This window comes from Dermacentor albipictus, chromosome 10 (genome assembly GCF_038994185.2).
Source record: "Dermacentor albipictus isolate Rhodes 1998 colony chromosome 10, USDA_Dalb.pri_finalv2, whole genome shotgun sequence".
Lineage (NCBI taxonomy): Eukaryota > Metazoa > Arthropoda > Arachnida > Ixodida > Ixodidae > Dermacentor > Dermacentor albipictus.
Window position 1 is genome coordinate 94,788,062 of NC_091830.1, and position 21,888 is coordinate 94,809,949.

Below are 21,888 nucleotides of genomic sequence, written 5' to 3' on the forward strand. Positions count from 1 at the left end.
ACTTCCGTATCAGTAATGTGTTTTCAGGAATGTGGGTGCGTTTGATGTTTTGCAGCTTCTTCATGGAAAAGTATTTATGTTGTCTTTATTACTGTACCACATTTTCATAATTGCTTCAGATTTCAACGTGCATGTTCTTGAGAATATTCGAACGATTACACTTGACATTTGGCAATGATTGGCTCTTTTACTGACTGCAGATGGGAAGAGAGCGAGCGGTATTCAGAAAACAAATATTGCTTACATATTATGTGCACTGTTTCCTTAAGAAATTGCCTCAAAACATACGCATTGGGAGCGTTATTGTATTGAAAATGGGCTTGTTTTATGTACTGAACAATGCCTTTCATTTAGCGCTAGGCGTACAGCGAAATGTCGGGATATTGTCCACATTTCGAAATTCAGTTTTATTTGTAACAAGGCTATCATGATATCGAAATATTATATCGCACAAAACTCCGAAAACAACAAATTTTGCGGCATCGTGGCACGACCTTTGTAGCGCCATCTTGTATAAAAGACTCCGAGTAAATGTCTTGTACACTATGCTTTTTTGGCAGTTGGGTGCCAAACTTTTCAAAAAATGTGATTACTTGCATAGCATTTCGATCACGGATATTGTTGGTTGTTTGTGTGGCGTCCTGGTGGACTGTAATTTTTATTCTCAACATCACTTTATTTGGCGATAAATTTGGCAGCGAAGAAATTGTGAGGGCCTTGCGGCGGCGCTGCTTGGTAGCAAGGTATTTCCTTCTGCAAGCGCAAGAGTGTCCTGCTGGCAACGAATGACGAACATGGGTTTCCATGGCGGCAATATGGAGCATCGGAACATTGATTCACTAGTAATTACACCATTGCCTCCATTATTTGTTTCATGTGTTGTGCGGGCTTTTGAATTAAGCAAACAGACCCACTTAGGAAGACTGCCAAAGCAACCCACACACAAGAATCGGGTTGCTATATGTGGAGAAGAATTGCACTTGGCGTCACAATTGAATGGTTTTGAGCTCTCGTTTGCAATCGCCGTTGCACTTTTTCACTGCTCAATGGGTGCACAATATAGTGGTTTTAAATCCCTATGAATTTTTTCCCTTTATTTTACCATCTTTTAACAAATTATGTGTACAAGGTAATATGTTTGCTGCCTAATAATAGCACGGATAATTTGCTGCTGTTGATTAAGGAAGTTTGTTTGTTGTACTTCAGTACTTGCAAGAAAACAAAGCTCTATATGAACGTTTTAGAGTGATGTGGCTGTTGTTCCAAACAATGATGCATTCATATTGTTCCGTGTGGAATTACAGGCAACCATTCTCCTAGTTGCATTTCAGTCATGACATCAGGTGCGGAGAGAAATTGCTTGTGTTCTCAATTTTAGCAACCTCGCACGAATATTGGACACTACCACGGAGATGCCCTTTCTGCGCGAGCTCGTAATAGACCTCAAGAACACTGCCACTGGACCATGCGAACCTCTACAAATCTTGCTGAGCCTGACGTGCCACATTTACACTGACGTTCGGAGACTGAGGTACGAGGTCGACGCAACCTACGCCCACTTCCTGTGCTGCCAGTGTGCCCACTATCGCGGCGTAAGCACTACGACAGGGGTTGAGACAAGCATAATACCGACACTCTGCGCCCGTCGCGAGCTGACATGTTCCACAGGTGACTTGGTGCCGTACATAGTTAGTGTTACGCATCCTCCAATGCGTGGTACTTATGTTTTTCAAGTGCTTTCTATTGTTCGCATGCGTGACGAAGATCAGCGTCAGTAGATTTGAAAATCAGGAGAGGGTTTAGGCGAACTGCAAAAGATATTGGAAGGTTATCGGCAATTTCTGACAAACGTAGAGCATGCCGTTCTCACCGTTGTAGGACACTGACACCTGATCTAAGAATGTGCCTCAGAGCAGATACGTCAGCAACATTGTTTCTTGCAAGTGCATATTTTTTTATAGATTGACAAACTTCCGCTTCTCTTGCGTTAGAGGCATGCGAAAATTTAGACAGCCTATCCAGATTTTGAAAATAATTTTTGTTTGCGACACTGCTAACAATGAGATCAAGATAAGGCATGCCGCTTACGTCAAGCAAAAGTGAGCCTAACACAACAGAGAACAATTGGATGCTAAATGAAACCACTTGCAAATGTATGCCGTCGGGCTATGTGTAAATGTTTGCCAGGTCCGTTGATGTAGTGATGGCTTGTTTAAAGCGAAACTGTCTGATGGATGTCAGAATTTTTTTAAATACTTTAAGAGCTGATCTGCAAAATATCAAATCTGAACACAGAAGCGTCTTTGGAGTAGTTATTCAGGTCCCTTCAAGAGAAGAGTACCGAACGCCTCATTTTAGACAATGAAACCATGTGCGAATTTTCATATTCCTATGGCTGCGGTTACCACCTCATTGACGCAGCAGTTAGATCGTATAGTAAAGAGGCTACGCTGTAGCGAAGGCTCACTGGTGTTGCCGTATGGCCGATAAAATGGGCGACTTACACGCAAGAAAATGGAAGCTATCAAAAGCCTTGCTCGTAATGGTACTATGCTCAAATCACACCACTATGCTAAATTGAGGTTGCAATGATGGTTCCTGTGAGTGGTGCTTAACCAAAGCAGCTAAACGGACATTCGAAGGAAGTCATGGAGCGCGCCAGCGAGTTCGCATATATACCATCTTCCTTTTTAAGAGCCCCAATCTCACAATTGCGCTACAGAGGTCAAACACATTAACCGCATTGGATGCGTTCGAATGGTTTCATTTACTCCAGGTGCTGCTTGTAATTGCACGGATACCTTCAGTCGTATTCTATGTCATTACTTTTTGTATAGTCCTCATTTTGTAATTCTTTACAACGGCTATGTGCTTTTATTACATTGACGATTGTTGAAAATAAATTTTGTCCCATTTCACTTACCTTATTTATGCCGATGCGCTTGATTTCTTCTTTATTTTTTTCCATGTCGTAAAAGAATAAAATGTACGTGACCTGCAGGTTTTTAAGGCTGATTGGATGTTTTCTTTACTGAAGTCCGTCATGCTTCATATAAAGTGACTGTGGGCTGTACAAACATCACTGTATTACCGCTTTCGTTCGGAATTCTATCAGACGATTGAAATACTAACTCTCTGACAAGTGAAACTGCTTGAGAAGCCACAGTAGTGAACGCCAGTACATGCAGGTCAAAAGCGAACTGCTCGTAAAATTTGGGTTAAGCGCCGAAAAAAGTGCTTCTGGTATACGGGTGATCCATTTCAATGTATTTCACTTAAAATATAGCCATACTGTGTGGAATATGACCAAACCATATCAATGAAGCAGCGAAATAAATTGCTCATATTAGGCGATTGTATGAAAAACAAGCTATTCGGGTTTTATATCTTGTCGTGTACATGAAATATGTCTTTGTGAAGAATGAAGCTGAGGATTATAATTTTATTGTATTGAAGGTGCAGACTGGCGAAGAAGCAATTGGCAAATATGGCGTCGATTCTAGTAACGCTGGAGGAGAGATGCTGGTAGACTTCGCAGAAAGGAATAAGCTGCGAATAATGAACACCTTTTTTGGGAAGCGTAGCTACAGAAAGTGGACCTAGAAAGCCCCAATGGTGAAACATGAAATGAAGTTGACTGCATACTTTCTGCTGATAGCAGCATTGTGCAGGATATTGAAGTGACAGTTTGGGTAAAGTGCTGTGATCATAGCACATTGAGGGCTAGGATTCACCTCAATTTGAAGAAAGAAAGAGCAGAATCGGTCAAGAAGAAACAGATCAACCTAGATACAGAAGGGTAAAAGCAGACCAATTCAGGATGGTACTTGCAGACAAATAGGCAGCCTAGAAGAGAGATGATGACGTAAAGCTAATGAATAAAACCATAACTAGGCTGGCTTAAGAGGCAGCAATTGAAGTAGGAGGCAAGGCACAAAGCCAACACGTAGGCGATCTCTCCAAAGTAAACAGACCCTAATAAAGAAATGACAAGCACAGAAAGTGTGCAATCGAAAAGATGTCCAAGTGCCCAACTGTCAAAACTGACCACCAAGGGGGACATAAGTGATATTCTAAACTCTAACGTGAAAGAGACTGAGGAAGCTGTAAAAAATGAATACAGCCTGAAATCAGTGAGCAAGAAACGTGGAATACGAAAACCCGAGGTATATGCGCTGAAAGATAAGCGCGATAATATCATCAGCAATCTCTATGATATAGTATAAGAAGCGGAAAAATTGTACACTGACCTGCATCATACCCAGTGGAGTCGGGATACCTCCACTAGAAATAGTAATGAACAGGACATAGAAACGCCTCTTATAACTATCATTGAGGTCAGGAGGGCCTCACGGACGCGAAACGAGGAAGAGCGGCAGGCGAAGATGCAATAACAGTCGAGATAATGAAGGAAGGACGCGACATACTGCTTGGAAAACTGGCGGCTCTTTATACAAAGTGCCTATCGACTGCAAGAATCCCCAAAAAATTGGAAGAATGCAAACATTATACTAATCCACAAAAAGGAAGACGTTAAAGAATTGAAAAATTGTAGGCCCGTTAGCTTGAGAGTAAGCTAAGTAAGCTAAGTAAGTTACATAAAATATTTTGCAGAATATTCTCCAATAGTGTAAGGGCAACTATGGACTTTAGTAAACCAAGCGAACAGGCTAGCTTCAGGAAGGAGTACTCTACATTGGATCACATCCATGTCATTAATCAGGTTATCGAAAAATCTACGCAGTACAATAAGCCTCTCTATATGGCTTTGATAGATTGCGAAAAGGCATTTCATTTAATAGAGATTTCACCAGTCATAGAGGCATAACGTTATCAAGGAGTACAGAACGCTTACGTAAATGCCTTGGAAAATATCTACAGAGATTTTGCAGCTGCCTTAATTCTGCATAAGAAGAGTAGCAAGATACCTACCAAGAAAGGGATTAAACAGGGAGGCACAAACTCTCCAGTGATAATAACTGCAATACTTGGAAGAAGTATTCCAGCTGTTAAACTGAAATGGCTTAGGAGTAAGGATCGATGGCGAATATCTCAGCAACCTTCGGTTTGCCGGTGATATTGTTCTATTCAGCAACAACAAAGACGAGTTACAACAAATGATTGAGGACTATAATAGAGAGTGTGTAAGAGTGGGGTTGAATATTAATGTGCAGAAGGAAAAGCATAGTGATGGATTTCCGGGCAGAGGAACGAGAGTTCAGGATAGCCAGTCAGCCTCTAGAGTCGGTGAAGGAGTACGTTTACCTAGGCCAATTATTCACAGGGAAATCTGATCATGAGAACAAAATTCACAGAAGAATAAAAAGGGGTTGGATCGCACATGGCAGACATTGTCAGCACCTGAGTGGATGCTTACCAATACCATTGAAAAGGAAGGTGTACAATCAGTGCAATTCACCAGTGCTAACATAGGGCGCAGGAACTTGGAGACTGACAAAAAAGCTTGAGAACAAGTTAAGGATCGCGCAAAGAGCAACGGAACGAAGATGGCTAGGCATAACGTTAAGTGACAGAAAAAGAGCGGTTTGGATCAGAGAGCAAACGGGTATAGACGATATTCTAATTGACATCAAGAGCAAGAAATTAAGTTGGACCGGTCATGGAATGCGCCGGTTAGATAACTATTGAGTCATTACGGTTACAGAATGGATACCACCAGAAGGGAAACACAGTCGAGGACGGCAGAAGACTACGTGGAGCGACGAAATTAGTATTCGCGAGTGCTAGTTGGAATCTGTTGAGCAGGACAGGGTAATTGGAGATCGCAGGGAGAGGCATTTGTCCTGCAGCGGACATAAAACAGGCTGGTGATAATGATGTTGAAAACTATCCAATGTCGAGACATCGCACGGGGGTGTCATTGCTGGAGGAACACGTAAAGATGCGGCTTCAAATGGAAGGTTGCGTCAAGTTATCATTTCTAGTGTACACTGAATTGAACAAAACTTTTTTTTTACTGCGGACGGCGTTTTACAAGAAGAAATCAAGATGTTCCCAGTAATTCGTTCGTTTGCTGCGCTTTCGTTTGTGTACGCAACACTGATAAGGTTAGCGTAGGTGTACCCACCGTGGTTGCTTAGTGGCGGTGGTGTTGCGGGCCAAGTACCACATCGTGGAATGAAATGCCGGCCACGGTAGCCGCAATTCGATGGGGGCAAAGTGCGAAAACACTCGTGTACTTAGATTCAAGTGTACGTTAGAGAACCCCAGGTGGTCAAACTTTCCACAACCCCCCATTACGGTGTGCCCCATAATCACATCGAAGTTTTGACCCGTAAAATCCCAAGGGCCTTGAAAATCACAAGTCCACTTGTGTAAACGTTGGTTCCCGCTTTTGCGTTCTCGTTTTCCTACTGAACCTTTGAAACGAGAATTTTAGTGCTGTCTAAACATTTTGTTCCAGATGGCCTTTAAATCTGAAGTGCTTATGCTGGCTATGTGTGAGGTGTGAAATTGTGATGTGAACAAGACGGAAGCATTCTGTGCATTTTGTGATGGCGTTTTAAATATGTTATGCAAAACCTTCCAGAAATGCCTACTTTGTTTTCACAAATAAAAGCATTGCATCGCAATCATCTTTCAGCAATATTTATTCATTCGGACCTTCACACTCTCGGCTCATAGTTTCATTCTCGAAGTATGGGCATTTTTCTATGTGCAAGAATCGCCAGATATAGTTTTCACTAGCACATTTCTGCTGATATTTATGCTTAGTGCACGCAGCAAGCAGAAGCTCTAATAAGGGGACGGCAGTCATAATGGCTCGGCTCAATCGCTCTCCTTTAATGTGTTCATTACCATTATACAACCGGCCGTGAGCCCAAAGAAAAAGACTCAAATATACGACGGGACAAATGCCGATGACGTTAGTGTTCTAGACTTCTTCGAAGGATCTTACCCCGAATTCCTTCAGTGTTTCCACGACGGAAGCATGCCGACTAAAAGCTTACGAGTGCTTTTCAGGGCCAGTGCTCAGCACTGTTGTGTAAAATTAATTTGTAAGAAAATAAAGGCCAGCCACAAAACGATCCCATGGATATCAAGACAGATTGTAGCTTTCAAACGCAGAATTGCATTGCTCAGGAAACTCAGAAACTAAACAACTTCTTTCTTCAAGTACAGAAGGAAAAGTAGCTAACTTTCTCACCCATTTAATATAGCAGCGAGAACGGCTAAGCAATGTACTTAGATGAAACCTTAAATAAATTCGTTAAAAAAACGCTCATATATTTTGGCACTAACTCATATCTAGGGCTCCGAAGAAGAGCAACTTATTGCCAACAGAAGCCTTAACCAAGGCTACACAATTTAGTCAATTTTGCCAATCAGTTTTCACAGTTGACAGTAACACCAAGGCAGAGAAGGTGACAAAGACAAGTGACATAAGTGACGTATCGGATGAGCTAACTATATCAGAAGTGGGAATTGTTTCTTTATTACTTAATCACGATATAATAACGTCAAGCGGCCCTGATAAGATTCCAAACGCTTTTCTCAGAAGGTACGCTGAACGGTTTTCTAAATACTAATTGCTAATTTTTACAATATTGTTGCAAACATCTCAAGTTCCTCAAGAATAGAAGATTGCTAAAATTATTCCTATTCATAAAAGTGATGCAACAAATCCTTCAAATTTCCGTGCTATTTCACTCACTTGCACAGCGGGGAAAATTTTTGATGACTTAATACTAAAACACATAGTAACTTTTGTTGAAAGTGATTCTTTTTTTAACCCTAACGGACACGGATTTAGGAGTGGTTTGTCTACAACACCTCTAATAATAGAGACTACTCATGACCTAGCATTAAAAATCGATAAGCACGGACAGGTAGACATAATCTTTCTTGACCTATGAAAAGCCTTTAATCCCGTATCGCATCCAAAACTAATCCCTAAACTGCAAGGTTTTTTGGGATACGGGATTCTTACAAAATGGTTATAGCACATTTGTTACGACGTCAACGATTCGTTCATTTCCAAGGCCAATACTCAAACTGCGTTGAAGTTTTATCCTGTGTGCCTCAGGGCACATGTTTAGCTCCCATTCTCTTCCTCTTTTATATCAACGACATAGCAAATGGCATTGATGCAACGGTAAGCATGTTCGCAGATGACTGCATTGTTTATACAGCAATACAGACCAAGGACGATCGGGTAGTTTTGAATGACGGACTTAAAAGAGATAGCGAAATTCTGTCAGGACTGGCAGAAGACGCTAATTGCTTGAAAAACGGTCCGCATGACAGTCACGAGAAAGAAAGCACCACTAACGTTTCCATACCAAATTCAGCAAAGAGAACTACAAAGTTTTCAAGAATACAAGCATTTGGGGATCATTATTTCTTCCGATCAAAAATGGAACAAACACGTGTCATACGTAGCAACAAAATTACTCTCAGCGCTTTTTTCCCTAAAACAAATCGATACGTTTCATCCTCTACCAAACTACTGGCGTACACCTTACTCATTCTCTCCGTTACAGTATACGGCGCCATGTGCTGGTTCCCATACACTAAATGTGCCATAGCGACGATAGAGAGCATACAAAGAAAAGCAGCCAGATTGCTTTATAATAAATACCATCGTCATTATTCCCCAGGTGAACTTGTACGCTCCGCCGGACTCCAAACAATTAGCGATCGTGCTAGATATCTCAGGCTCATTCTCGTGGTAATTTTCCAGGGGAATGCTCTAAAATTAGACAAAAGCAGGTTTTAGTACACTTTAACGCTAGAATTTCAAGAACGAAGCACAATAAACAATTATCGTAGTATAGATTTCACAATGACACCTTCAAGTATTCATACTTCCCACAAGCTAACAGAGAATGTAATCTCTTACCTCAAGAGGTTGTCGATTGTACGACCGTCGATTCATTTTTGCCTAAGCTGTCTGATCATATCTTTGTTGCTACGTGAACTGTGATTTTTACATTGTGCTCTACTGTCAACGAGAATGTGCATCGTCTTTATCGCTGTACGTGTGTATGAATAAGCTTGTTTTTCAACCAAAGCCAAGGCCTCTTGTAAAGGATTATCGCAGAAACATGTGTGAATGATGTGTGAAAAAACGTAGGATTTATATGGACAACATTTGAAAGCGACCATCCTCAGCTCTTTGTCAAATAGCAAACGCGATATGGACACTTGCAGACATCGGCAGCCGTTGTCTGCAAATATTGATATCGCTTTTCCTGTTTTATTTTTTTCTATTTAAAGCACGCAACAAACCTGAAAATTCTGAACTTCAACTTACATTCGAAAACAATGCAATTGAACGTGTTTCTTTCTACAAATTTTTAGCTGTCCTGTTCGAAAACACTTGAGCTGGTCCCAGCATACTAATAAAATTCGGGCCAAGGTATCTAGGTCACTCAGTGTGCTGTGCTCTACAAAATTAGAAACCTTGTTCCCAAATGGCTGAAATGGCAGTTATACTACACTATAATAAATTCTCATCTTTACTGTTGTATACTGATATGGGGGTCTACAACCAAAACTAATCTTATGAGGTTGATAACATTACAGAAAAAAGCGATAAGATATGTCGGAAATCACTCGTATAACGACCATACAGGTTTGTACTTTTTAGAACACTCTGTTCTAAAAGCGAATCAATGATATGAGTCTAAATTGCTTTCTTACGTCTATAACGAAATCAAGTTCGATCCTTATAAATATCTTCAATTGCACTCTAGTAGTAATGTGCCTTATGAATTAAGGCACGACCATTAGAGAACTCCACTTGTGAGGACGAACTATGGAACCCAAATGCTTTCATACTTAATTCCCAGTCTTCTCAACGGACATACACAGGCCGTAAGAATTATTCAGAAATGCGTGTCCCTGAACTCTTTCAAAAAGGATGTTAAAGCTTACCTCCTTTCCTGTCCTAACAATCAATAGGTTGTGTATACAGAATCCTTTTTTTGATCCTCCGGTTCCTTATTTGTAAGCATTTTCCTTTAGGATTGTAAAAGCTTTTACCTTGCTCGATTTTTTTTTTAGTTTGTATAAAACTGTGTTGTGTGACGGTAGTGTTTTATGTTCTTTCTGTGGCCACAGGTTCTGAGTGTGTGCATTCGGGTGCTTGGGTCCCGTCAGGCAGAACACACCTGCCTTTCGCCCTCGTATCCGAGACCTTGTTGTCTGAAATAAAGACTATTATATATTACATATTATATCCTGGAGATACAATTTTACGGCCCCGTTTAGCTCTCTACCAGTTAAACAATGTCATGTGTTTTCCAACGCGTATCCAAGGCAAAGTTATATTTGACAGTGAAAAACAAAGCGTACATGGCTCTTCATATTTGATTGATATGCGAATCACGCAGGAGCGCCGGTCACCAGTGTTGGGAAGGAGAAGTAATAGAACAGAGGCAGATATAACAAGGGAAGGGAGTGCTCGGAACAAGACGATCAATGTTTTTTGACGATTCTAAAAAAAACTGTAAAACCAAGCAGACTTCAGTTTTTTCTCCGAAATTGAACTCGTTCGCTGTGAGCACAACATTCTTCCCAAGTGAATTCTAGCATCTTTTTTTCCCTCTGCGTATTGGTAGCCTTCGTCACTGTCACATAACGGCGTTCACTCGCAAAGGGGAGCCAGGCAAGAACCCAGCGGGGATAGTTCAATTTCTTTGGGGACGGATGCAATCCATCGGTAAACACTGTTTTTGAAGAACACCACTAACGTCGCTGTTGTTGCAAAATAAACACCTTAGCATTATAAGCACGTAAGAATAAGACTGGTTAAATTGTCACGGTCGAGCACTTCGCTGAAGAACCCTCGAGTGCCGTCTTAAGCCAACTGTGTGTAGATATTTATTCATTTAAATTATTCAGCCATCTACGAACACCTTCCTCCAGTGGCATTCTCCCTTAATGGGCTGTACTGTGATGACAGAACGATGATTTCGCGTAGGTTCCGTTGAAGTAACTGTGGGTTATGAAAAAGTAAGGAAATACAAAATCCTAACATGAGCTCAAACAGAAGGCGCCATCATCACAAAGGGATTATTGTCTTCCTCGTTTTTGCACTCGCATCTGGTACACTGTGATACGCGAAAGGCCAAACGAGTGCTAAATGGTGACAACAACCAATTTCTATTCTGGGGTTCCTCCCGTGTCCACTTTAGTTAAAAACCTATGGCGTCCCCAGAAATGTTTTGTGGGCCGGAACCTTTCCTTTAATATTGCCGTCGCACCGCAGGACACCCAACTAACGCTGCAAACACACTTCACATGCACTGTGAGCAGCGCAGCAGGAATCAGCACCCAACCAACAGCGCGAAGCATTGAACAAAGTGAACAGATGTGAAAGTGAGTAATGCAAGACACTGACGGAAAAAATTGGTACATAAGAAGCCGATCAATGAGTTCGGAATTCCAGATCAAGCTACAGAACAGGTATTCGGCTTTAACTCAGGAAGACGAACTTAGTGTTGAAGATATGAACGACAATCTTATGGGCATCATTAAGGAGTGTGCATTACAAGTCGGCGGTAGCTCGTTTAGACAGGATGCCAGTAAGCTGTCGCAGGAGACGAAAGATCTGATCAAGAAGCGCCAATCTATGCAAGCCTCTAGCCCCACAGCTACAATAGAACCGGCAGAATTTTCCAAATAATCAACAAGCGTAAGACAGCTGACGTAAGGAAGTATAATATGGATATAATTGAACAGGCTCCCAGCAACCGAGGAAGCCTAAAAGCAGTAAAGAAGAAGCTAGGAATCGGCAAAAATCAGATGTATGCATTATCGTTCCTAATGTGGATGAGATAGTTCAAGTGGCTGAGGAGTTCAATAGAGATTTGCGCTGTACCAGTGGCACCCACGACGATAATGGAAGAGAGAATAATCTAGAGGAATTTCAAATTCCACATGTAATGCCAAAAGAAGTAAACAAAGTCTTGGGAACTATGCAAATGGGATCAGATCAAAGAAAAGTGTATAACAGCTGTGTCTTAAGCGTACTCACGTACGGGACCGAAACATGGAGGCTTACGAAAAGAGTTCTACTCAAATTGAGGACGGCGAAACGAGCTATCGAAAGAAGAATGATAGTTGCAACGTTAAGGGATAAGAGCCGATTGGGTGAGAGAAAAAACGCGAAATGATGACATCTTAGTTGAAATGAAGAAAAAGAAATGGGCATGGGCAGGATATGTAATGAGGAGGGAAGTTAACCGATGGTCATTAAGGGTTACGGACTGGATTGCAGGGGAAAGGAAGCGTAGCAGGGGACGGCGGAAAGTTAGGTGGGGGGATGAGATTGAGAAGTTACAGGGACAACATGGCCACAACTAGTACATGATTGGAGTACTTGCAGAAGTGTGGGAGAAGCCTTTGCCCTGTAGTGCGCTTAACCAGGCTGATAATGATGATGATGATGATGATGATGATGATGATGATCTTCGGAGAGCACACTGTCGTGGACGCCTGTGTGCGACAGGCGAAAACGCCAATGGAAGAACCGAAAAAACGCGCTAGCAATAGAGTGGTATTTAAAAGTTACCCTGCGTGCCTTTCAGCATGCATGAAAGAAAAAGTAGTAATTGAAATGCAGCGCCGGTATAGCAGGCAGCCGGAAGACTAGGCCATCTGCAAAGTGACCGGAAGCTCCTTTCCTTTAGCCGCCCCTAAGTGTTCTCCCCGCCGAGCGATGCAGTTTCGTATCGCCTCTAGATGGCTATTTTAACATCAAAGAAATTCGCAGTGAATAAATATGTTTTAATATTCTGCGCTAAATGTATAACACACACTCGCACCAATCACACCGCACTCAACTTAGACCGTGATTTATTTGTACACACTGCAGTCAATTGCAATAAATCATTGAATTACCACCGTGTGGCTTGCAACTATTTTTGCAAAGGTGAACGCAGATGCGTTGCGGAAAAAGGAGACGTGGACAGGAAAGACGCTCACTTGCAATAAGTATATTTTCAGAGAGAAACCACCAGGAACGTTATTGCGCATGCGCTTCTATCGAGAATTGCGAAAAATTTTTACATTTTTTTATATTTAGAAATCACGTCAGAACAGGGCATGCATCATTACATGAATAACGACAGCTAGTGTAGATGATAGCCACAACGACACGTGGATGTGGCCTGCCAATACCATTAAAAAAGGAAGCTTTCGAGGGTAAGAGGACAAAGGGATGAGCTTTGAAACTTCAGCCAAGGGCGAGGAACCTAAATTCTTTATCCATCAGTGCACTGACGTCACACTAATACAAAGGTTAGCATGAGCGTGAATCTAACCAACCTCAACGATTTCGCTTGCGTGACTGCCTTTAGATCTGCTTTTAATATCGGTTTTGTCGTAAAGGTGTTTACAGCCACAATCTATCCAGTGCGCAGGAGGGTGCGCGGAATCGCTCAAGGCTTTTAGAAATGAGGAATGTTCTCCTAGCTTGCTATTTCCATAGCGCCCCGTCTGCCCAATATAAACTTTGCCACGGTCGCAGATACCACTTCGAATATACAGTGTGTCTACCAAGTTGGCATTTTCAAATTTCCCGAGTTTTCCAGGATTTTCCTATGCGACACAGAACTTTATTTTATGTCAAGACAGGCTGGGGACAACACGCCGCCCGATGCTGCCACATTCAAGAAAGCGTTTAAAGAAATACAAACAACTTAATCCAGTTTGATTTGTAAGGAGTAGTGTATATTTAATTCTAAATAGAAAGCTGAATGTGGGAAACAGTAAAATGCACAGCAAATAAAATATCTTGGCAAATTAAAATTGATAAAGGCAATTGAAAATTTAGTGGAACATTTCCAAACAGGAATAAAGAGAGATGCATACAGAAGCAAATAGTTTCGAAAATCACCTATTTCTATCAAATGATCGCAAGATCATTGGTATTTGGCCCGAACTTTGTCACAAGTGAGATTTTCTCAACAGTTGGAAAGTCAACCTCAACTATCCTCACATACTCTTAGCCCACACACAATGCCTTTGTTTTGTGGTTCACTGCTTTCAAGAGTTTATTTGGGTTTGAATGAGGGTCAGCGGCATCTTTGCGTCAGCCAACACTGCATTTTGAGATCAAGCTCCTTCAAATAGGCGGCACAGTTCCTTTCCAGATCATTCGTCAATGCCACGATCATTTGTGTTCTCGTCCACGTTCCGCCGCGCGTTCGGCACACGGACCATTTGAAGGATCCTCTTGGTCAGTTGTACAGTTAACGTGCAATTTTTATTTCTCTCTAGGGGCCAAGAAAACGTCCGAATAATCAAATCGGGCTGACGAAAAAATAGAAGCAAGTCTTTTACTGCCTTTAAGAGCTGAAATTATCATAGGCACTTCCGCAAAAGCTCCGAAGGAACTGAGGGTACATTTATTAGGCATATCGATGCTCGTACATTACAGGAGACGGTGGGTATGGAATATGTACTGCCAGTGGCGTAGCAACAGGGGGGGCCGGGGGGCCATGGGCCCCGGGTGCAAGGGGCCAGTGGGAGGGGGGGGAGGGGCGGTGTTATAGACGCCTGAAGACACCCCTTTTTCCGCCGGCTTGACTGGGCGCAAATTGCAAAGAATGCTCCGGTATCCAGCAGCCCGATCTCATGCACCCGATGCGTTGCGCCACAGAATTGTCGGGTGGAGCTCTATCAACACCCCATGAAATAATTGCACGAATGTACGGGATAAAAAATTTAATTCGCAAAATGGTCACTAAACCACTCGCCTTAGCGGAAAGTTTAATGTGGGGTGCGCTCATGCTGAGTGTTCATGCTGGGAGCAGGCGTCGCTAAACATACAGTCAGGCGTTGTAAGGCGTTGAGGCTCTTGGGTTTCTCTTCCGTTCAGAACGCGCAGCGAACAAAGACAGCAGCAAGAGGGCGTTCAACCAGCGCGCAGGGCGCTCGCGTTTACGGTGAAGCGTTCGTTGAGAGCGACGTTGCATAAGTGCGGCCATCAAAAGTCGCGAATGGGATTCTCTGGATCGTCTTCAGAATCCGTGCGGCCGAAGAGTTTGCCGGCGTATGACTCGACAGGCTGTATATAGTCGCGGGCGCCACGATGTTCAGCTCGCTTTTACTTCCCCTCTTCCGCTTGCTCCGATGAAGCCGCTGCGAAACCTGCCGTTACGTTTCACGTTTTTCTTCCTACCCTCGAAAGTTTCAGAAAACTGTTGTTGTTGTGCGACTTCATGTCACAAGTACAGTGTCTGTGTCAGCTGCACAGAATTTTACAAAAAAAAACGTGAATTTTGTAAGGATATTTCCCGATATTCTATGAAGTTATGTGTCTGTGATTACTAGGAACTCGGTAGCGTGAAAAATATGGCAGATAAGTAATAACCATATCCTTAATTAATACTTATACAGGAAGCACTTGAATTGCAAGAATTGAGGACTCAAAGTCATATAATTAACTCAACCAAAACTTCTTAAACAAAATCATTTTGGGTGCTACAACCTACAGTACTATGGCACTGCGAGCGACGCCCAGTATGGCAGCAGGGATATAATTATGAAATAGTGGTCCAGTGACGTTGATCCGTCAACCCTCTCCTTGGCGAGTGCAGACCAACAGGTTTCGCTGGCACGGGCTTCATCGCGGTCTTCTTCTTTTTTTTTTTTTGTGGTGACGTCTAGAATTAACGCGAAGCGTGCTCTAATCTGTTCCCAATCTTTTCGTGGCACCGCAGCTCGGCTAATGCCGTTTGTCCGTATAGCAGCAAATAAAAACAAGGCTTTATTGATTAGAATGAAGAGAACTCGTAATTGTCATAGCATTGGCGCCCGCGCAGCAGGGAGGCAGGTGGCGTTTTCCGTTTTTCTAATATGGTGGGGAGATCAGCGTCACTGAGACACAATTTAATTTTCGTTTTCATTCAAGGCTGTCCACAGCCAAAATACTGCGGGCTATAGTAACCTACGACGATTTTTGTGAAGTTGTTGTTGGGCGGGATATGAATGTCGGCCTTCAATTTTGCAAGCGCAATGTTGCCTTTAAATTGGTAATTAAAACTTTATAAAAAATTGTTTACTTGTGACGTGAGCCGTTTTTCCACGATGCCGCATTTGTATTGGTTTCCAAGTCTTACAGTTTGACAGAAGATGGGCACATGCGCTTATCACAAGTTATCAGTGCAGCACCTGCGTGTATAGGCCTCGAGCTCCACCACTGGAAAAGCTGGCGCTTCCGTCGGCAGGCCGTGCTATTAGGGATCATGTGGACATAGCGGCCGCGTCGGCTGCTTCGAGAGCGCCGAAGCGAGCTGAAAACAAGAGTTTAAATTCCCTCGTACGCTGCGGTCCTCATTTAGTAGCGAGATTTGCTCGCTTTGAGTGTCTCCTTCACAACGCTTGAAAGCACTACAATAGGTAGTGGCTGCCTATGAAGGCGCGTTACATGGTAGGCTACTGCTCGGTGCCGCAGTGCCGGACGTACGCAACGGAGCCCGGTGTCAGCCTTATTCATACGTAGCCGCAGGACAAGAAGCTGCGTGAGGCTCTGCTCGCGAAACATAAAACCGGCGAACTGTCATCGGCTACAACTCGGGTATGTAGCAAGCACAGACGCGAGGACGATTTCTGCTACGGCGCCGGGTCTGCGATGTTCGAAAAACGCGCACTGAGACGCTCGCCCGAGTCCGCTGCCCGACTAATGTCATCACGGTTTCGTCTATGAACTTGTCGATGCTATAGATTCTGGCAAGTTCATTGGAGTGGAAAGGGAGCGGTAAGAAGCACATTAAAAAAGAAGCATGGCATATGGTCACGTTTTTGTTATGAAATAATGCACTTCCTATTGCAAAACCCTGTGCCACTGGGACCCAGTGCGCCGCATTATGGGCCCAGTGCAGCGCGCTGGGAAGGCTTGGCGTACTGGGAGGCACTGGCTACTCGTGCGAAAAACAGCGCTAGCGCGTTAAGTATGCGGTGCCTGGACACCGTATATACTTTTTTTGTAATAAAGAAAGCTACAAAGATCCTTTTAGTGCTATAAAAAAAACTGCTCGGAACAGGATTTCAAAGTCCGACCTACAGATCCCAAGCCCTGCACTTTACCACTACGCCACGCCAGCTTTTTTTCCCTTTATTTCCAGCTTGGCTACAAGCTTCAAAAGAGTTTGTAAACATAGATCACACTCGTTTTATATGTGTCAAAGTGTCAAGCCTTGACACCACAGCTTCATCACATTCCTTCGTCTTGTACACTTCACGAACCTTCACAACCATTTCCACAAAATATTCATACACAGATCGGCCTTTAACATCACAATGTCTATATGCCAACAGACTACGCCAGACTGCGTGCATTCCAAGTAAAAAGATGACATCCATCTGTTCAAAATCGTGTTCATGTGGTAAAGAACGAATGCCATGTGGATTGAGGGGTAGGTCTATCTTTAACGTTCTCTGTAATATATCCCAAAAGAATATGGCATTATTACAATCAATTAAAACATGTTCGATAATTTCAGCTTTGTTGCGCAGAAAGCATCTGCTTCCCCGTGGCACATAAATTCTTCTTTCCTCCAACCACGTTTTAACAGGCAATGTTCCCGTGTGAAGCTTGAAGAAGAATGTTTTAACGTTTGCCGGTATCCACACATGTTTAACCCTTTTAAGTACGCCTTGCCCAGGCCCTTGTTGAAACATTAACCGATACAATGGAACAGGGAACACACTTTCAATGAGATCCTTCATAAGACGCTTTCTCTTTACACTGGAGAGGTCAGATGGAAATAGACGGATAATTTCCCATGTCAAAAGCCGAGAAGCAGTTTGTTTCGCAGAGCTACGTCTCGTAGAGACATGGTTGATGCGCTATCGCCCAGCAACTAAAACTCACTCCTGTACCAGAAAGAAAACGTTGCTGTCCGTAATCAGCAGTGTGCTTGGAAGTGCGACAACATCTATTTTCACTTGCGATTACTGTTTTAACTTCGAAAAAAAAACTCCTAAATGAACCACAGACCCGGGACGGTGTATGGGCTGTTACTGCTGATTTCGATAGCCGTTTCTTGTTCTTCACACAAGGGATATGCAACGCTTCCTTAGTTCAGTGATGCCTTTCAGTCAACACGCCTGCCTAGTCATATATCTTCGTCAGAGAAGCGCAGGCTAGTGCTGGGAGCCTTCGGCGATAGCACATATATCTGTGTCTATGACGCGTCACATCTTGCTGTTAATAGCGCAAAATGTAGACACGAAACGTCTCTTGTCTACATTTTGCGCTATTAACAGCAGGATGGAAAACCAACAAGCCCAAGGCTATTCTGGCGTCACATCTGCGGTGATCGCGTCTTGTGCTGGCACTGTAGACATGAAAAAATTGTTTATTTAAGAACACCGATGCGAAAGCTGAAAATAAGAGTGATTTATCCTTGTTAGATTTCTTGATTCTCGAGCCTCCTGAGATCGGTCCCCACCGAAGCTTAGGCCTAGCGTATCCGCCGAGTCCGTCCTCACGCGCCGATAGCGTGAGGACGGACTCGGCGGATACGCTAGGCCTAAGCTTCGGTGGGGACCGATCTCTGCGTGCGTAGCAGGCGAAAGCTAAAATGTGTGTATTTGAGCCTCAGAACTTTTTTTTAGTACAATATGGAAAGTGGATGCACACGAATCACCTCAGCTTTGTTATAGGTGCAGTAGTATCAGTCAGCGATGTATGCTTAGAACTAGGCGTCCGTTTGCGCGCGTCTGAATGACTTCTGCATTTCATGTCCACTCGACAACACTGCGACAACGGCGACAACTCCCCGTCATATGTTACGTGCGAACTACTAAAAAACGCGGCATCATCTGCGCTTACGTGGTTTCGTTCAAGAATTTAGCTATCCGCCCTGTCAAAAGGGAAAATGAAAAAAACAAAAACAAAAGTGATCTTCAGTTTCAAATGTCCATGAATATAAACAGGGCAGCTCACGCACCCTTATTTCAAGCTGCGACACGAAATAGGGTTTTATAACCCCAAGATATAGCGTTATTTAGGAAAAGAGGCGAGTATCAAGCGATGACATTGTATAAAGAATTTAAAAATTGGAGGACGCTTAAGCTTCGCCTTCAAGAGTGGGACGCGACAGCGTTCCCGTCGACCCGCCAAGGGGTATAAGACAATGCGCTACGGCACAGCAATCACTTACGATGCGCCCCGCATCGGACTTAGCGCCCACCTATCACGCGGTGAACGTCGAGCAACGCAGCGTTCGGCGCGACAACGAAACGTGCGCCTGAGCGAACGAAACGAACCAAAGAACTCGGTGTCTCGGAGGGGAAACGATCATCGCCAGCCAAACGTCGTGATCGGCACGGGCAGAGAGATAGATAGTAATCTAAACCGGAAGCACGGCGAAGCGTCGTCAGGGGAGAGGGAGTCCCGCGACGCGCCTGGCAGCGGTCCCAATGCGCGCGCGGCGCGCCTCCTGTCGGGGCAGCGCCGTACATTGAGAGGAGGGGGTCTTCTGTGTTTGCCGCAAGATGGCTCTGCGTGTGCGGAAAGCGCAAAAGAAATGCAGCGGAAACGCACTTCGCAACTCGTGTAATTGTGACTTCTGTACGTTACATGTTCATAATTACCGATATACACCGCAGTATAACTTTCCACGGCTGGTTTCGAAGGCAACACCGCATTCACTAGAGGCGCGTTTGCACCGCTTGGAAGCATCGAACTCGTGGCTGAGTGGTAGCGTCTCTGTCTCACACTCCGGAGACCCGGGTTCGATTCCCACCGGGCCAATCTTGGAAGTTGCTTTTTATTTATGAAGCGCCTGCCGTGATTTATCGCTCACGGTCAACGCCGCCGACGCCGACACCCGACGCCGACGACACCGGCTTTTCTGCGACACGAGCTCCTTATCGCTATCGCGTTAATATTCAGCATCGCTCCACCTTTCGTACTGGAACCAGCGCGGCACAAACGCAACCACCGCAGTTTCCAGTGCGAACCAGCGATCTGCAGCGAGAACCAGCGCCTGTACAGCACAAATCAGTGAGCCCCAGCGTCATGGCAGTGGAACCAGCGTCTCTTCCAGCGTGACCCAGCTCTTATCCAGCGTTCTCACTGGTGTCCCAGTGAGTCCCAGCGAGTGCCAGCGCTGGTTTCACACTGGAAGACGCTGGTTTTTGCAATAGGGCTGGATTACAAAAAAAGAAGCAGCGGAAAATCGCCCGCTTAGAACACCAATAAATATCTAGTGCGGCGCAACTTGAGAAGTAATATTGAAACGTCCAAGAATTTAGAAAAAAAAATATTGAATCGTCGCGACGGCGCATCCTAGTCCCCGTAGGCGTCGAAGTCTCTGCAATGAAATTACTTTTGAACAGCTCTGATAGCGCCCATGCAACAATGGTAGCTTGTATGCTGCAAATGCTTATATTCTGCGGCCTAAAGCTCATGGCACGGTGCGAAAACGCGCACACGGCGAAGGCAAAACATTGCGCGCGGACATGCATTCAGACCCGCAGTCGATCGCTGCATTGAGACTTCATTCTATTACGCTCCATTTAGTTATACAAACACTATAAGAACATATTTCACATAGTTTGCTCTCAGCGTTTGCCTACCTTTAACGCAAGGCGCCGGTTCGGGAGACTTCACCACGGCGACCGCGCGCACTGGCGTACACTGTACGTATTCGATAAAGAGATAGCGTTTGTAAACGATTCTGCGCTTTCAGTTTGCCCAAGATTATATTTTGACAGCAAAAACCTTCTCTCGTTTCGAAAGTACTTACAGAAATGTCCAGGAGAGCTCCCGTATGGTGTTTTCAGTGAGCGCTGATAGCAAAAACTATGAGGAGCGCGCCGCGTGATCCCTCATACTACGCCAGCGAGGAGCTTCCGATAAAAGGCGACTCCCAAAATCCTCGCCGCCAGTACCTGCTGCATTCGCGATCCCTGGGAACGAAAGCGAAGCAGAGGGGCACCCGGTGGACGTGCGCGGTATCCGAGGCGGCTGTACTGGTGCTGAAACCCGGAAATTGTTGATATCCTCGCCTTCCTCGACTACAGCCAGGGGAGGGGGGGGGAGGAGGTTGACAGAAGACCTATGGGCCCCGGGTGCCAGACGACCTGGCTACGCCACTGCCTACTGCGTCCCGTGCCAATTGTCCCTCCACACGCATGTTAAGCTTCACCGCAATGCTTCACGTGCGCTTAACCTCGTGACAATACTGTAGTGAGGCAAAGCTGCCTTTCAGAAACTGGCATTACGCAACGCGCATGCTTTCTAAGCTTCGAAGGCAATCGCGAGGATTACACAGGCTGAGTCAGTGCCATTACTGATTACGGCAATTTCTTTGAATGAAAAACACCGCACCTAACGGCAAGAAGCTTAAAAGCAAAGGTCGAAGCAGCTAAGCCTACTTTTGCCGCACCCGCCGTTGTTGCTCAGTGGCTATGGTGGGCTTCTGAGCACGAGGTCGCGGGATCGAATCCCGGCCACGGCGGCCGCATTTCGATGGGGCCGAAATGCGAAAACACCCGTGTGCTTAGATTTAGGTGCACGTTAAAGAACCCCAGGTGGTCAAAATTTCCGGAGTCCTTCACTACGGCGTGCCTCATAATCAGAAAGTGGTTTTGGCACGTAAAACCCCATAATTTAATTTTTTTTAGTTTTGCCGCGTTGGTGGCAACGACTGCCAGCGGATCTGTGTTCGAGAGCGCTGGTTCGTGGCGGCGAGATAATCAAAACGGCGGTGTTGGCTTTGATAAATGCTGTTTCGGTCCTGCGGTCATTGCAAAAGTCCGGAAAATCAGACAGGCGAAGGTTTCTTGCCTTTGATAATACGGGCACTCTCATACACTGACTCAATGGGGCATGTGGTGTTGCCGTGAAGCCGCTAACATTATCGGACATTTCACAAAAATATCGGCCGTGCGGAAAATCGG

General features: G+C 44.3%; 1 protein-coding gene across 6 annotated transcripts in view; it reads left to right on the plus strand.

The window, feature by feature from the left end:
- The window catches only part of LOC135909546 (uncharacterized), a 53,861-nt gene extending 50,934 nt beyond the window's left edge, over positions 1-2,927 (plus strand). For all 6 annotated transcript variants that reach the window (XR_011509034.1, XR_011509035.1, XM_070527333.1 and 3 more), the window contains one exon: positions 1,379-2,927. Coding sequence is in view for 4 of the 6 variants with exons in the window: in XM_070527333.1 (XP_070383434.1) it covers positions 1,379-1,778 (400 nt within the window). In the remaining 2 variants the exon portion in view is untranslated. The remainder of the gene's footprint in view (positions 1-1,378) is intronic.
- Positions 2,928-21,888: the final 18,961 nt, after the last annotated feature.